At 37.9% G+C, this 17,309-nt stretch overlaps 1 protein-coding gene across 5 annotated transcripts in view; it reads left to right on the top strand.

The window, feature by feature from the left end:
- SLC44A3 (solute carrier family 44 member 3) overlaps positions 1-17,309 on the top strand; it is a 104,939-nt gene that overhangs the window by 16,030 nt on the left and 71,600 nt on the right. Inside the window, exon 1 of one of the 5 annotated variants that reach the window (XM_080602886.1) lies at positions 244-264. The exons of the other annotated variants lie outside the window; for them this stretch is intronic. Within the exon in view, the coding sequence (XP_080459012.1) occupies positions 253-264 (12 nt within the window). The 5' untranslated portion in view covers positions 244-252. Of the gene's footprint in view, positions 1-243; positions 265-17,309 lie in introns of those variants that run through there. 5 annotated transcript variants of the gene reach the window in all.

Here is a 17,309-nt window from a genome sequence, read left to right as displayed (position 1 = left end):
TAAAATATGTGATAGGTATCACTCTGAGGCTCTAGTTGTCAAACTAGATTTTACTTAACAGAAGTTAAGACCACCTGGAAGAGTAGTTAGTCCCATTTACTTTGTCAATTAACACCCTAAGAACCAGCATGCTTCTCTTCTGTAGTTTTGCAGTAGTTCATAAAGGGAGGAAAGGCCTTTCCAAGAGGTTCAAGTCTCTGTCAGAAACTTACTCTCCTTTTCTCTCCTGTGTGCCTCCTTTGTTTTGAAGTGATGAGAATGAAGGTTTGTTGAAATTTCATTTGCATATGCTCAGATTTTGAGGGATCTTGCTAACTGGAATTTTGTAGCTGCTTGGGACCTGTCTGTATATGGTTTCTATCATATTTCTTGGCTGAGTGTTTATGTTCAGACTTTATGGTATGTTCCAAAAAAAAAAAAAAAAAAGGTATTTTGAAGTTTCTAGTAGATGCAAGTATTCAGCCCTAGGAGAATTTTCTGAATTGAAGTCAGATGCTGAAAAAATTTTCCTGTATAAAAAAGCTGTAAAGAAGACTTCATTACTTAGTTAAAAGCTTAAGCATCGTGTCTATTTTCTTGTTTTCCAACGTAGCCTCAAAAGGACTATTTTTATCTTCTGTATTTACTAATTTCATGTATTAAAAGGCAGCATAATCTACCAATTAAATTTATGGAGGAAGAATCTGGGATGACAACTTCTAGCTCTTCCCAAGAGTGTTTATTTATCTTTGGGGACATAATTTTTATGAGATTTGTTTTTATTTTTCATAAGCTGTTGATACCTGTTATTTTCCTTATCTCACCCATTTCTTGTGGAACTTGATTAAAATTTGTGTAGTGTTCTAGGCCCGGCTGATGGGAGGGGACAGTATTGGGGGTGCTATTGAATGGAGGGTGCTAATATGTAACCTGACTCTTGGTCTCTGCGATCCAACACCATGACTTTATGCAGAAAATTCATGCAGCATCTAGTGAATTCTTTAATGTTTTAGAGTCTTTAATTGTTAAAGAAGCATTGCTGAAAGGCTTCATAAAAATTTTCTGCTCTACTTCAGAGCCTGCCTTGAGTTCAGAAGGAGGAAATGGTGAAACTGGTGATACAGAATCTCTCCCCCAATAAACAGAGATCTCTAATTCATGTTACAAAAGACCCATATTCCACTGTCAGCCCAATATATCTGCCTGACACTGTTTACCTGAAGACTGCACTGCAGGATGTATCTCAGTCTGAGTACATGCTGGCACCTCCATCAGTTTCCTGCACCTTCTGGAATGAAATGAGCAGCTTGCACAGTAAGTCTAAGTGGATCTGGAGGCATCCATAGCATTTTCAACTTCCTACCATCATCTACATAACAATATAAAACACACTAACAGCTTCTAAACATTTTATAGCTGTCAGACAGAAAGAAGTGAAGCTTCTTTCTGTAAGAGAGCGGCTATTGGAAATTGTTTGAATGGGGAAGGAAAGGAAGAATACACAAGGTGTGCAAAACAGGGAGATGTTGAAATCAGTGGGATGTTACCTCATTAAAAAGAGAGATGGCTCCCTAGAGTACTTTTTATCTGGTATGATGCTAAAATGCCTTCCAGGTGTCTTCATATCAGTAAAGTCCCCTGTACGGTTTAATCTGAAATCTGTAATAGTTGATAAAGCTTACAGGAAGCCTTTGTGATCTTGCAAGCATTTTCCACCTCTTTATTAGACAAAGGGGTGATAATGTTACTTTTTACAAGGATAATGAAATTCTTCCAGTCCACAAATACGTAGCTTAAAATATGTTCCTATGAATAATCAGTTTTAGGAATATAGTCTTATGAAGACGTATACAACAAAAGGTGTCTTGCATTGTCTTTGTGCTGTGAAAATGGTGCCTATAAAACAGTGGGAGTACCAGTCTCGGTACCCTTACTTACCTTTACAAGCAATGTATTATGTGTTGGCTTTTCTCCCACAATAGTCAGGGGATGGCTTCTGCTGTGGGCGGGGGTGACTGAGCCAAACACGAGTACTTACAGAAGTGCTTTTTGAAATTCACGCTGAATTATGGAGCAAGACTCCGAATTCTTTCGTATTTGTAGGTAGGTAACATTATACAGTGAGATAGACCTTATGATTCTTAGTATGTGATTATGATTCCTAAGCAGTGCTGCAAACAGGTTAAGAAACTAAAAGCATACAGTAAGTTAAGAAAATTAAACAATAATAATCGAAATTTCCTAGTAGCCTAGGAGATGTTTAACAGTGCAAGTGGCTTTCTGCAGAAAGAATGTAATGAAGAGCACTTCAGTATATGTATGAACAGCTGCATAAAGCTGCTAAAGGGCCTAGAATTGTGCCTTAGTTTGGGGGGAAGGTGGCAAACAAGAAACTAGGGAAATGAGTGAAGTTTACACAGCAGCTACCTTAGATTTATAAATGGCTTTATATAATCTGTGTGTAACTTAAAAGCTTGCCAAACAGATATGTATGATTACATCAACATTTAATATTCCTAACAGCCCACTATAAAAACAGAGAAGCAGAGCAGTAGGCATGCAAAACACAAAAATATAAGCTCAAGATATACCACTATTTTTATTGATGTGATAAAGAAAGCAGATAAGGGCAGTAATTAAAATTTAAATGCTGTGGGTTTAGTGGTGTGGTTTTTTTTTTTTGGTCAGGTGAATTTCACTTACCACTATTAACCATCAAGTAATTTTTAGTGTTGTCAACACTTGAAATTTGTTTCTTCTGATTCTACAGAAATGTTTTTATTTCCACTTATGGTATTCCTCAGACTTTGTTTATCCACACCATATCAAAAATCGGTATTGCCAAGATACCTGCAATGTCAGGGTAAAACACCCATAACTCCTATTTGGTTTCCTATCATCGCAGGTTGTGGATAATGATTGTACAACATTCTTGGCTGCTTCCTTAAAAAAACCACCAGGATGCAGGGCAAAAATTTACCATCCTGTAAATATGTTCAGATCAGCAGACCGTAGTCAGGCCAGGATGAATTAATCCTTTGCCAAGAAATCTAGTCAGAATAGGAAAGGATTTTGAGAAGTCTTAATCCATCTTTTTCTAAGAACATTCAAAGTCCACTAATGAGGCTTCCCAGGGAACAGGAACAAGTGATGTTTACAGTCAGAGGCTGCTCTTCCCAACAAAGCAGCAGCCGGGAACAATACCAGCTCTTGCACTAAGGCTCACTGTTGTTTCAAAGGACCTACTTCTGTAAAGAAGTGATGCTACTCTACTTCCCTCCCACTGGAAGGCAAAGTCTTTTATCTACCTGAAGCAGGAATTCTTGCCAGATGTGCAGTGGGAACTTCAGAGTTTCTTCTTAAATAACTTAGAAGTTAGGCATCAACATGTGCCAGACATTTAAAGGTTACAGTCCGCCCCAGTACTGAAGTTGTTATATAGTAGATATATTAGTTAGTTACACACAGTACTACTTAAAGAAGCAATCTATCTTTAGCTGAAATTGTAAATGCTACAAGATAGACAAGCTTCTGAAACAATATTTATATAACACTTTGTCTTTAATATACAAAGGGTATTCCTGGTAAAAGTTGGGCCTCTGAGGTACCCTGGAGACCAGGGTAGATGTAATATCTTGCTGCTCTGACTTGCAAGGTTTTGAGCTGTCAAGCTACAGTCACGGGCATGGATTAACACACCGCACCTTGGCCAAACAAAGGAGGAAAGTAGTTCTTTCAAGTCTGAAGAGAGATAATGGCATCGTGGGGAAAGGACCTCCTGTCCTAACGTAGGTCCTAACGAGGACCTAGCTTGTTAAGTCAGCAACTGTCTGGAGAGTTTGCAGGAGCTGCTGTTACTAGTGCTTCGCAGAGAAGAAGCTTGTTTCAAATGCAGTTACTGCAAGCAAAGATAAACAAGGGTGTGAGTGTACATTTCAACTAGAAACTATATTCTTGATGTTAGGATGTTATCCTAGCAGTTAGGATGAGAAAATGAGAGTCTCATGAGCCTGATAAAGCATGGTAATGGGTTAGTAAAAAAGTGTGTATGTGGGAGCGTGGACAGAAGCTGTTCTCCTTGCCCGTCCCAAACAGGCTTGGAAGAGAAAAATCATTCAGTCTTCTGTGAGGGCATGACTGAAAATACTCTGAAATCTCTGAAGGCAACAGTGTATTTAAAAGGGACTGTAGCAGTTTAGACTTTATAATTCATGGCAAACGAGGTCAGTCAGTGAGACTCCATGGGAGCTGCAATTCACCTGCTCAGTCATTAGCAGAGCTAGGCACGGATCAGTTCTACCATTGCTCTGCACCTATTTTGGAAAAGGGGAAGGAAGGATTCTGACCTTTGCAAAATCTGTTTTGCTTAAGAAATAAATAGTTTTATTTGATAGCTTATTTATAGGAGCACTGGACATGCTCAAGTATGACATACAGGCAAAATACTAGATGTCTAAATGGCAAGCCATGTTAACCTGTCCTAGAGCTGTAACATCACAGAAAAATATTTGCTTTGACACAGGCTAAAATCACTACGCTTGTAAAAATATTTTTTGCTTGTGTTTAATGTTATACTTTTGTAAAACACTGTTTTTGTTTTTTTTTCAAAATCCATTATTTCTTAGTACACAACTGCTGCAATAGAGCAACAATAATATATACAATTTGCAGTCACAACTAATATTTCTTTCCCTTTGTATCAGAAAGAAAAAGAGGCATTTTTAAACATAATTGCTACTGGATATAGGATTTCCTTAGGCAGCTTTTTTAGGTGAAAAGATAGTATTTACCTAGATTATTTTTCTTTAGTTTCTCTCATTTATTTATGCTAGTATTTCTTTAGACATTTCCAAATAATCCCACTACCATTTTAGGGTTTTATTATTCTCACCGCCCTTTTTACTTTGTTTTTCTTTAGTCATCGCATACGCAGTCAGTGCTAAGTTTTGACCCCATGATGTCAGTCATGCTTCTCCTTGAAATCTGTCATCGTTTCTGAAAGCCCTTTATTTGTCAAATGCAGTGTAATTGGGGCGTTTGTGGCTGAGCTGTGGACCAAGGAACCTAAACTCCTTGTTCCTGGTAGGACACGCTGTCAGCTCACATGCTTCTAAAGCAGACTGCAGATCAGTGGCAAATTTTTCTTAGCTCCCAATCTGTACTGCATTTTCACTTTTTTCTTTGTACAGAAAATCTATCTTGTATTCTTCCTTTGAAGGTCCACTAGCACTGTCTCCACCTTCAATTTACAGTTAAGAGGTTACGGCTCAGTCCTGTCAGTATGACTTTTACTGCTTCACTGTGTTAAGTCACAAATTTAAATCTAGTGATAACTAAACATTCTCCCAATCAATAATACATTTACAGGTATTTTGCTGACTTCAGTTAAATCTAAATGTTATCTAAGCTAGCTTGTACCTCAGTGATATCTGAAGCTCTAAACTTTGCATGTTAATAAGACTAAAACCAAATGTTTTCATTTTAATACCACAAATATGTATTTGTAGTCCAAATATATGTATTGCAGCCAGTCATCCCAGGTGGGATTAAAGTGGGATCAAGGCATTGCTCTTCACCTGGAATGAAGTTATAAAATACCAAAGTAGAATGGTAGAAGGGCTAGTACCTCACTGCTGTAATACTGAGGCCAATAGACCAATAGGAAATGTTCCACCTTAGTAAGATAAGAGAAACTTGTATTTACGTAAGGTAATGCTAGTTAGGATTCATAAGCTCAGTGAGACACGTTTGGGTGTGTACTGTGATGATAAACACACCTTCCACCCAAGAGACTAAAAGCTTTTGGCACTAATGAAGAGAACGATCGAGATAGTAATGTCTGTTTATTGCTTAATGACCCGGTTTGCGTGTGCTGCATCCGCTCATAGATATTACCTTGCGCTTCAGCAAAGATTACAACAGGCCCTTACAGAAATATATCCGGGTGGGTGCACATACAGAGTTTCTCTCCAGTCTTGTTTCATGACTCACATAAGGATGTATTGTAAAGCACAGTGTGAGGACTCAGGAGCACCTTTTCCTTCCAGTGCACTAGCAGTAACACTACTAAGCAGACTAGGCAAAGTCCCTGTGCCCCAGTGCCCCTCATCTTGGGGGCTAGGTGAGAAATAAGGGCTGGTTTCATGGCAGCAAAAAGTCTATAAAAATCTATCAGAGGGTGTTGTGGACAATTGTTTGATACACTACAGCTGTTTCACACCCTCAACACAAGTCTCCATGTAAACTGTACTGTCTAGCCCAAACTGTCTGGCTGCGGTTTGCTGACTTAGATTCACTCTGTTTATTTCCTGGTGGTTGGTTTGTTGTACAGTTCTCTCTCCATCCCTTTCCATATTTCTTCAGAATTGTGTGTTTTGTTGCTTGTTTTGGCAGCGATCTCCATAGTTAATGGTTTGATTTATGCTGTGTTGCTATTTCTTATCTTAAGTATTGTAATTGATACAGCTGGTCGTGTGTGTGCCCTTCCTTGGAACAATTTTCCATAGAGGGAGAGGGGGGAAAAAAGATAAGGGCCTATTATGACTTCAAAAACTTATCATCTGTTATGGTTTTCTTATGTATCTTCTACTGTATTAGTAATTCAGATTAACCACAATAGATACTATTTACTTGGTTTCATAGAGGTATGCAAATATGACTGGGATTTCATGGATCGCAGACTTTTACAGTTATGGAAGGTTGAATACCTGTGATAAGTTTTTTTTATTGATTTATTTTTGGATAATACAACTTTTAAATGAGTCATACAGCAAGGAAAAAATGGGTACCCATCTCACCTCTCTTTAAGGTACTTGAGAGTGCCTGGCACTTGGTAGATACACATAACAACAATGAATCAGATGGTTGTTGAATCATTAGAATTAAACAAAAGATGGTTAAAAGTGGTAGTCAGAATTTGTCCTGAAATAGAGTCCTGCAGCACCAATCCAAAACTTCAACAGGCCAGTAGTAACAAAACAGGGCTTAATGTAATTCTGCTGTTTAATTTCTAATTTGCACTGTCAGTATTGTCTGCAGTACCTAGTGAGTTACCTTTTGTGTTTGAGGATCTTCTTGTCAAAAGATTATTCAGTAAGACTGTTCTGAAGAGTGATTAATAGGAACTTGCCTTTAAGATTCAGCTTAAAAGTACTGCTACTAACCTTATATTCATGTATACTTCTGTTCTAATGCCCAGGTTAATTTTTAACCTGAATAGTTCTTTTCCTCCATTTGTTTTTTCTCTGTACGGAGAACAGAACTTCAGAATCCTCACTTGTAATGTTAAACAAGCTAAGCTTTCTCCTCTTTTTTTTGTCAGATGGGATCTTTAACTACTAGCCTCTTTTTGTGCTTGTAAAACCTCGAGTTTTCCTTTCATTAGTGTGGGTGACCCGTATTTCTCCAGTAATCCAGATGAAGACATGCACAAAGCCACTCATACTTCTCTGCTGGAAATAACTTTTTCCAATGCAACATAGTCACATATATCTTGTTCAGACTGGCAGCAGTCTGACAGCCATTCTGTGATTAGTTAATATCCCAGGACTTGTTCATCTTACAACTTGTTTCCAATAAGGCTCTATTTTATGACAGAAGATTTTGGGGGTTTGGTGGTGTGGGGTTAATTAGATCTTTGTTTTTTCTTTTCTCCAGCCTGCTCTAAAACCTTACAAAATATTGAAAAAGGACTTAATGGCTAGTACTTGTCAGTTTACCATTTTATGTAGATTGACTCGGTAGATTCCTCCCCCAAAAAAAGTGAGAGATGTGAGATTTTTGTCTTGATGTTTTTTTAAGCTTGCTTATAATACATTACTTAAACTCAGATAATAGTTCAGTGAGTCAAAACCCAATGCTTCTGATCAGGTAACTGTAAGATAAAGAACATAAAACTAGTGATTACTTCCAATCTGATTTGCGTATCTTTAATACCTGCTGAAATATGGTGGCTACTTTGAATGAAGAAAGAATATGTGTAGAAAATTAAGTGGAACAGGGAATATAAATAGAAATACTGAGCTCTTCTCAGTTATGAGGATAAGAGGGCATTCATGTATCTTATCTTTCTACTTTTAACTTTAAATACTGAGATTAGGAGTTTCAGTTTCACCTCACCCCCTTTTCAGTCAGTGGAGATAGAACAGGCCTTGCTCTGAATGGCCCTCTGGAGCAGACTAACGTAAAATTAATGGTTACATAGGGAGATGACAAAGAGTAGCCTTATAATTTAGGCTAAAGTTGAATACTAATTAATCTAAATATACACACGTTTGTTCAGTCCACTTGCTAGCACTGCAATGTTGACTTTATTCGTAATCTAAGGCAGGGCAGACAAGTGGGAATGAGGTGTGATTTCTTTCCTTTGTGTGCAGTTCCCTGTAGCCAGCTAGGCTTGTGAGGCATGAGAAAAGAGCATGATAGGAATTCAGAAATTTGGTCTTAAATTTTCAGTGTCAAAATTAAAATACATTTGTCCTGTATTAAATAGTTGAATCCTATCTGTACCTGAGAAAGAACTTATTCAGGTACGAAAGAAGGTGTTATCACTGTCACTAGGTCTTCATAAATTCCTGGAACTTTCTCCTAGATGCAGGTGTTTAGGAGGAGTTGCTATCCTTATCTTCTAGAGCTTCCATAGGCGTTACCTGGAGAACAGACATAACGTACATTGAAAAACATTTGAAGCTAAAATAAGTTGGTTCTTCTGCAGTTTGCAATCTACCATCAGTATGATGATTACATCATTGCTTCAGAATTGAGGGAGAGAGAACAACTGCAAGAGGTTTCAGGAAGCTTGCAGGATGCAGAGGAAACAGCTCTTGCTTTGTGATGATGTGACGTGAGCTTGGTTCTCTTGCAAAGGAACTTGTTTAACTGCGCAGTCTGTGCAATTAGGGCTGTCAGGAATACATGCCAGATAATGGTTTATTTACTAACACTGCCAACTGTCTTTAGCTTATTGTTATGAAAAGTACTGTGGAAGGTTTTATTGAAATTCTTGTGCAAACAGTGTAGGCAGGTTATTGCTGCAAGATGCAATTTGCTATGATGGTACTTGTTATGATGGAAAACTGCACTGTAAACTGGAATAGTCGTTGCCTAATGAAGACGAGAATATGAAGAGAAGGGGTAAAATTTCACTGACTCAGTCTTGGAATACAGTAAGAAAGGAGGGATAGTGCTGAAAGTGATTGGAGGCAAGTAGAAATGGGGCTATGAAAGTGCATAGTGCACCGTGGTGCAAGTGGTGTTTCTAATACTGCATGGAGTTAAGAAATAGCCACCGTGGCAAGTCACGTACAGCGACTGTCTAATGAGCACAGTGGGTGTCAGGTAGAGGAGACAAAACTAGAGGATTTAGCACAAAATTCAACTCAGTTACTGATTCTATGATCCTACAGTTAGTACTATAAAATGCTATTTTAGTGAACAAATGTGGCAAATGAAAAGAGTTTAAGTATTTTATTTACCAATTTCAATATTTTTTTCAAACTGTTCTACTGATATGTGGGGGCTGGAGGATGTGAAAGAGGTTAGTATGCCTGTAATGCCCAGAATATTTTCCTCTATTTAAAACAATCTAGAATCTTAGTATTTCTTTTCCTATAGTGTTTTAAGAATATGCAAGTGCATTCATATAGCAAATTCATGTTGTTTCAAATGAAAATGTAAAGAGCAGTATTGCTGAAGTGATATTTATTTTCTGTTTTCAAAAAAAATGAATTCTATACCTCGTGTAAATGGTGTAACTGGTGCAACTTCATACATTAATAGCATGGCAATAATGACGTTGTCTCTGAGTACTGAAAGCATTTCCTCTGTGGGTAGCTTTCCAAGACCAAAATAAAAAGAATAATTTACTTTCCTGGAACGGTCGTTCCACTAATGATGTCACAGAGATTGCCGGGTCAGTGAAGTTACATCTCTGAATAGAACTGTCAAAGCCTGACACGTCGTTTTCTAAATGGGGAAATTTGCATAACTTCCTTAGAAATCTGCAAAGATATTTTCATGTAAATATCGTTCTTCTATCAGTTTTCTGTCATATAAAAGCAATACAAGCAAAAATATTTTGGAATTGGGAATGTGTCAGTTTCAAAACAGATTTCATGTTGTTTTTTTGGATCCAATAATGTTTATTTTCCCCATATAATTATTGGTCTTGATACGCAGATGAACTAAATGCATGTTAAAGCCATTATCTTCAGCAACTATACAACTTTACAGAAGCTGAAAATTTAATCAAATATATTAAGTTTAAAATGGCTCTAAAAATACAGAATTGCTCTGTAGTAATCCTTTGAAATTCTTGTTACTAAACCATTTACTTTTTGGCTGCTCTTTCTTGTTGGCCCTTTCCAGACTCAACTGCTACTGTAATTAATGATGCTAATATACAAGGTAAGAATATAAGAAATGATACTATAAAATAGTTACATCTGAAAACACTAATTATTTTAGTTAAAGAAAAAATAAACCAAAAAAGAAACAAAACAAAAAAGGAGTCTATTTACCTGTGAATGAACAGGGGGATATTAATGGCAGCAGCAGAACTGAGGAAGAACTCTTAGCCTTCTACTGTATGGGAGATAAATATTTCAGAGTATGGCACACATGATACAAGATGCTGTGCAGTAAGTTTCTGTAGTATTTTGTTTAGTGGATGATTTGGATCCAAGCCCAGGCTGACATACGGTACACAGATGCTGTGCACAGTTTGCATGGTATTTTCTTTAGTGGGTAGTTTGGGTAGAAACCCAGACTACGTCAGTAAAAAATAAATGCCAGACAAGCTTAGTTTTTTTTTTTCTTTGTCTTTCTGTGATTTGTGATGAGGTTTTCATCTGTGTAAAGCTTGGAAAGGCTCTCCTATGTACCCTGGCTCAGGCACTCACGGCTGTTAAACTACAAGAGGATGGTGTAAACACAATGGCAGCAAAAACCATTGGTGGTGTTTGGTTTTCTGTCCCTGCGTGTTTTGGGGGCTAAGCAGCTGTTGGCATGTGGCATAGGCCTTTGAAAGCATGCAGGAAAGCCACGTGAGGGTTTTTTTTAGGAAGCATGCTCATGTGGGATCCCAGAGATGTATGCTGTATCTCCTATTCTCCTAATAATGTTATGTGACCCCTCTTTGAATAGGTTGCACTGTGCATTGCGTAGACCTTCCTGAGTTAGGTTTAAATAGTAATTCTAAATAAAATAACAAAATTTGGTGTTGTAACAGATCTGTGCTTCCCCTCACGTCTCACTTACATTGTTACTGGTGGCAGGAGGCAGAGGAGTAAACAAGTAGCACAGCTGGGCCAGGCGTGCTGCACCAACAAGTGGGGTGCTGTAGGGGGAGCTGGGATGGGAAAAGAGGAGGCAATCCCGGTAAGGGGCTGGGCTGGGAAGAACCCTGTACTGTGGTCTGGAGAGAAAAAGGCAAGGAAGGAAGATGTTGGGAGGCAGTCAGGCTGAGGTGGGAATCCCAGACCTGTATCAGTTCTCTGACAACTCCAAGCACACTCCAAGGACCCCGTTTACTTCAACAACATGGTTTAAGCTCAACTAATTAATTCCTCATCAACTCATTCTTGGAATCTTCTTTGCTGCCAGCACCAAGTTGACTGTTGCCTTTCATTCTTCAGGCATAGAAGTCATTTTGGCCTAGGTTTCCTATGAAGTTTTGAATGTTTCCGAGGTGCTAGGATTATGTTGTTTCTGATGCCTATGTCCCTATCACATCATTGCTGTGAGTACACCAACAAGCTAAGTTAATCATTTGCCAGACCTCCAGCTGTTTTGTTTGCAGTCTTTGTTTTGCTGGAAGGAACCTGGAAGACTGAGCATAAGTCATTGTCAGTTGCAAGGGTGTTCTTGTTGCACTGAGTAAATAGAGTCCTAAGACGTTTTTAAATGGAGAAGCTGGTAGCACCAGCTCAATACCAATCCTACAGTGAAGGTGCAGATCCAGAATGATTTCAGCCAATGTAACGTCTGCTATGACCTGATTCCTTCACATGATAAGGCACATACATTTGTACATTCTCTTTTAGGAGAACAGTTTTTACAGCAAAACTGCCAGAATATTGTTTGTATGGAAAAGTAGTAATAGTTTTCTACTAGCCTAGCTCTCACATTTGAGCTACAATATGTCAGACCATGTAGGACCAACTTACATTTAAAATGTTGTGGTACTGCGCTAGAGGCATAATTAAGGCTAGTGATTACAGGAGAAGTAATTGTAGTCTTTCCTTTCCAGGTGAAGAGTAAAAGGGAAAAAAGAACACAGCGATATGTTTTGCAATACTTTCAGTCTCTTTCCTGGCTAGACACATTAACTGATTTGACTCACAGAATCGGAAAAATGATTATCTTTTCCAATTGTTTCACTTTGATTCTTTTTCTAATTACTCAACTATCCCATTTATTTTTAGTCACTATCCAGTGTAACTTTTAGAAATAATATAAACAAAATTAGTTTCTTTTTTGCTGTTGTAATAACAGAAATTATTAGTGTAATAACAGGATCATTTAGAACAATAATTTAAAAAGTCTTCCTTAGTTCAATAATAAGTTAATTCAACCTGCTTACTTGAGAAGACAAAGAAACAATTCCTGCTAGCCTAGAAGAAACTGTCTGCAGAAGAGCTGTTTCTCCTGTCTAGGGAGGCACTCATATTGCCAGCTAATGCTTGGAAATTGAAGCTTGATGACCCTGAAGCTTGATCAGAAATAAGATGCAAATTTTGAACAGTCACTGTAAAGTAGAATATTATATGTAAATATTATGATAGTTTATATAACACAGGATTCTTCACAAGACAAAATGTCTTTGAGGCAGACTAATCCTCAGATACTTCTTTAAGCTGCAAGTTTAAAACCTCTTGGACTGGTCTGGTCTGTTTCTGCTGCAGAACAATAATGGATAAAATGGATGGAGTTCTGCCCTACTCAGACTAGCTTTAGTGATACCTTCTAAATTAATCTCTGATTAAAGAAAAAAATTCTGGCCATGTATTCTTGCCTTTTGTCTATACATCTAATGGAACCAGTGTTGCTTGAGTAAAGGTACTATGCTCAAATAACAAGGCTTCACAATTTATGGGCAAATCAGTCAAAACGTTGTAGGAAGTGTGGATTGTGCTGTTGAAAGCTTCATTATAAATACGGATATCCAAGAAATGTAATTTAGTAGTAGTTGTCTGTACTTCGCAAGACTGAGCAAAAAAGGCTTAGTCCTGAGCTAATAAAACTCAACAAATGAGTGAATTAGAGTTGTAATGCCCTTACAGCATTCCAGCTGCCTGTTCTAGAAAACATGGTGTTAATACGGACTTTATTAATGCTTCTCCTTCCTTGTAGTTTGTCACTGTTCTCACATGGATAAATACCAGGAATTAGACTGGACAACCTGAATCCCACCAACCAAAAAGGAAGGGGAAGTTATTGGAAATCTCTTCTTCCTGTCCAAAGAGAGAAGTTAAGGCCTAGTTATGCTTTGCTGCCTTTCTTTCCTCTGTTCACTTTTGCTTGACACTTTGGAAAAAGTCCCAGACACTCCGTGCTTCTGTGCCTACTCATCGGTGGGTACAATGGGTTCCTTTTGCATAACTGTTCCTGTTGAACACTCCTTGACCTCCAATGGATTTAGTTTATACATGCAGATGAGCTCATTCTGGTTTATTTTTCAAGCGATTATAGAGTTCAGTTGCATTTGAAGTTGTTTGCTGTATCAGGTTCACGTACTGATGACTGATGTATGTATTGACAGAAAATGACGTTTTCCCTTGTGATTTCATTTTAACAAAGTCAAGTTTCATATCCTTGGTCAAATTAATTCTTTAACACCGCTGCTGAAAATCTTTACAGTGAATGTGTCATAACATACACTGTTCACCACAAACCCTTTCAATGAATTAATTTCTGCTGAAGTAAATTATTCAGGCTTTAACTGTTATTCATGCCAGGATCTCTGCTAAGATGACGTGTACTTCATTACAGTAAGCAGAAACAGATCTAATTAATTTCTTCTTGTTGCCACAGTGCAATGAAGAAGTGAAAACAAAACAAAACTGTCATTACGTTATTAGCAAGCTTCTTCCATATTTGCTGATATTATTAAACAGCAGCACAAAGAAAGACTTAAACACAAGAGGTTGGAAGGCTACAAAACTTTGTCTTCATGGTAATATTAAGATAGAAAGGTTCACTAGTCATATTCTTTATATTCTTAGAAATGTTTTTTATACAATTTATTATGCAGTTATGAAGTCTGTTATAAGAGCTTGTTAAAAAAAAGATTTATGAACTTTATTAAAATTTATTCTAAAAATATTTTTATTTATAAAAGGCTGGTACCATGAAAAATATGTAATTCTTTCTACCAAAGAGAAACTTAGTGCATTTCCTGACTCTTTTAAGCATGACTCTTAGATTTTTTCTTCTTCTCTCTGAGAATCTTACTGCTTTTTCACAACCATCTAAAAGCAGAAGCTGGATACAGCTGTTCTGTGTTTTACCAGAAGCACTCTTCCCTAATTCCGGTTGCTTGCATCTGTGACAGCATAAAGCCAACAGTAGAATTACCAGAAGTAGCTGGCCTTCTAATTTGGTCTGTAGCACTCTTAATTATTGACACTAGCATAAAGTGTAAAGCAAAGAAAGTGGTACTTTGCTCAAGAACTAACAAATTAAGAAAGAATACCATAGAAGCCACTGTGCAGGAGATCTCTCAATCCATGCTTACAGGGATCCTTAAAAATTATTTACAGGTCAAAGCCATATGTGGGTTTTGGAAAATCCTTATTCATTAACTTAAACTAAAATAGGTATTTGTATCCTTTGAGAAAACTTCGGGACTTTAGCTTATATATTTAGGTACCCTCTCAACACTTCTGTGTGTTGCTGAAAGTTGCATGGTATACCATGCAGTCTTTGAGATACTGTTCTACTTCCATACACATTAAATTCATGCCAAAATAAACAGTGTATCGTGCTGTTAGTCCATATACACCACAAAGGACTTGATATTTTGAAATTTTTCTGGCAGCTAGATATGCTTGCTTAACAAATGTAAGCCCAAACAATCAACACTGTCTTAGCCCAAAGGAAATTGCAAAAGAGGGAGAAAAAAAAAGAAAAAATAAAACCCCAACTGCCTGTTGTATCACTTAACTTTTTTAAGTGCCTAGTTTTACCTAAAATGCCTTGCCATGTGTGAATATACTTGCTCTATTGCATTCTTAAGAAGTGGTGGCAGGTGACATCTGGTAGTATTCAGGTAGGTACCAGGCAGAATAATACTTCTGTAGAGTTGAAAGAACAATTAGATTTAAGTTCAGTTAACTCCTCTCAGTATATTCCTGTGTCACTTTGTCCCCTATAATGACCATGTGCTGCTGTTCATTGTCAGAGGCCTTTAGAAAGGTTTTAAGCTCTGCTTTGAATAGACCTACAGAAAGATAAACTTGTCATGATTGTACACCCAGAAATATGCACATGAACTGCAGAAAACTCTAGAGTTAGGAGCTTGGGTCACTCTTAAAATGTGGCAGAGCATGAGGAGGAAGTTGCTACTGAATTGGGATTTCCAAGACAGATTTATACAAAGTGATCACAAAACTTGCTGCCTCAGAACCCACCTGTTGTATTCCTGTGATTGAACTGGTAGTGCAAAGGCACAAGACACAGTGTCAGCAGAAGAGAAACCAAAATTTGGGTGTTAGCACTCCAATTCTAAGCTAATTAAAATTTTTGACATGGGGTTGTAGAGGACACTAAGACTTGTTTTCAAACTGGAAAACAAACTAATCTCTCTATAGTCATAGGCAGAATTGGTTTTGGAGAACTGGAACACATTAGCACATCTCAGATCTTGAACAAAGTTAAAAATCATGACGCTTTTAAAATGTATTGTTTACATGTGGGTTTCTAGGTGTATCTACTACTAATATCAAACTCAACTTTTAAATTGCAATACAGTTCGCTTCTCTTCTCTTTTCTTCAAAAGTGATTAAGATCTAAAAAAGCGGCCAAAGTTGTTTCACTGTAAAAATGGAATCAGGTAAACGCATACTCATTTCAAAGCTTAGAAAATGTAGTTACGTTCTTCTAACTAAATAAATTACTGCTCGTCTTGTACAATTAGAAGCATCTCTCTTTACATCATGTATGAATCCACAAAGAAGACTTTAGACGCTGTTTTCCTGTAATGCGCCTCTCAGATGATCAGAAAGTAATGGCACTTCCCTCTCATTCTGCTCTGAGCTTGTCTTTCATTACCAGGATTTCCATTTCTCACTTCCTCCTTGTATCATCACATCAGAGTGAATGGCAGGAGGTTAACTACACAATAAAGGTCAGGAATTTATTATTAATACAGAAAATACTTTCTTCATGTTTCCGAATTTGGTAATGCAGTGGAATAGATCTTGAACGTAGTTACGTGTATAGCAGCTCAGAATGACTGGGGCACTGTTCCTATATATTCTCCAGGTGACAAACAAATCCACTTTCACAGTTACAGACTGCAGTGTTATCTTTTCAGTTAACCATGCCACATCCTGATGGTTACGAAAAGATATTATCTAGCAATCTGAGTACGCAAACTGGCACCTTTCAGATGAAATTAAAGCACAAGATTTTCCCCTGAACATAGCATGTCTTCCAACTTCTTACGGGACTTTCTGGCTACAGGACCAGAACTTTTCTGCAGTAAAATGACCTAATCACACTGCAGATATTCGGCACGCAGTACCAGCCATGCAGGTCTGCTCCTACCTCCCTTGTTATTGCAGTCACAGCCTTCTATTCAGCTCTGTCATACTGCCACTAGATCTGCTCCCCACAGCAGGCGAACCCCCTCCTCCTCGCAGCAATCTCCCAATCTGTAGTTTCCCACTTACTGTCTCCCTCCTGGCTGCCTGACCCTGTACCCTAGGAACTTTTATAGTTAGTCTGAGCACGTTCAGTTTCTCTCATGATGGAGTGCTCTCCTTTCCCAGTTAAACAGGCAGCCTTTCTTTATCTCACCCCAGGACTTGTTTATCAGAATGTACAACATGCCTCTCAGTACGCATGGTAACTTAGTGTACAGTGATGTTCTTGAGGGACACTGGGCTTTGCACTTGGCAACTAGACAAACTGGAGGAAAAAATAAATGTGTGTGGACCATGTGGTTTCTGAGAAACTTAGAGAAAGTAAGTAGTTGTACTGCTGGTCACACACCTTCCCGTCAGGTGAGAGGTGAGCTCATGGTGTTCAGGTGTTCCTGCCCTGGAAGCACTGATAAGTTTTTTGGTGGTGGAGGTTCCTGAGTTGGGCAGAGAATCAAGTTTTGCATG

This window comes from Anser brachyrhynchus (genome assembly GCF_964034855.1).
Source record: "Anser brachyrhynchus genome assembly, chromosome: 8".
NCBI lineage: Eukaryota > Metazoa > Chordata > Aves > Anseriformes > Anatidae > Anser > Anser brachyrhynchus.
The sequence above is the reverse complement of the archived record's forward strand: the minus strand, read 5'-3'. Positions and strand labels throughout refer to the sequence as shown.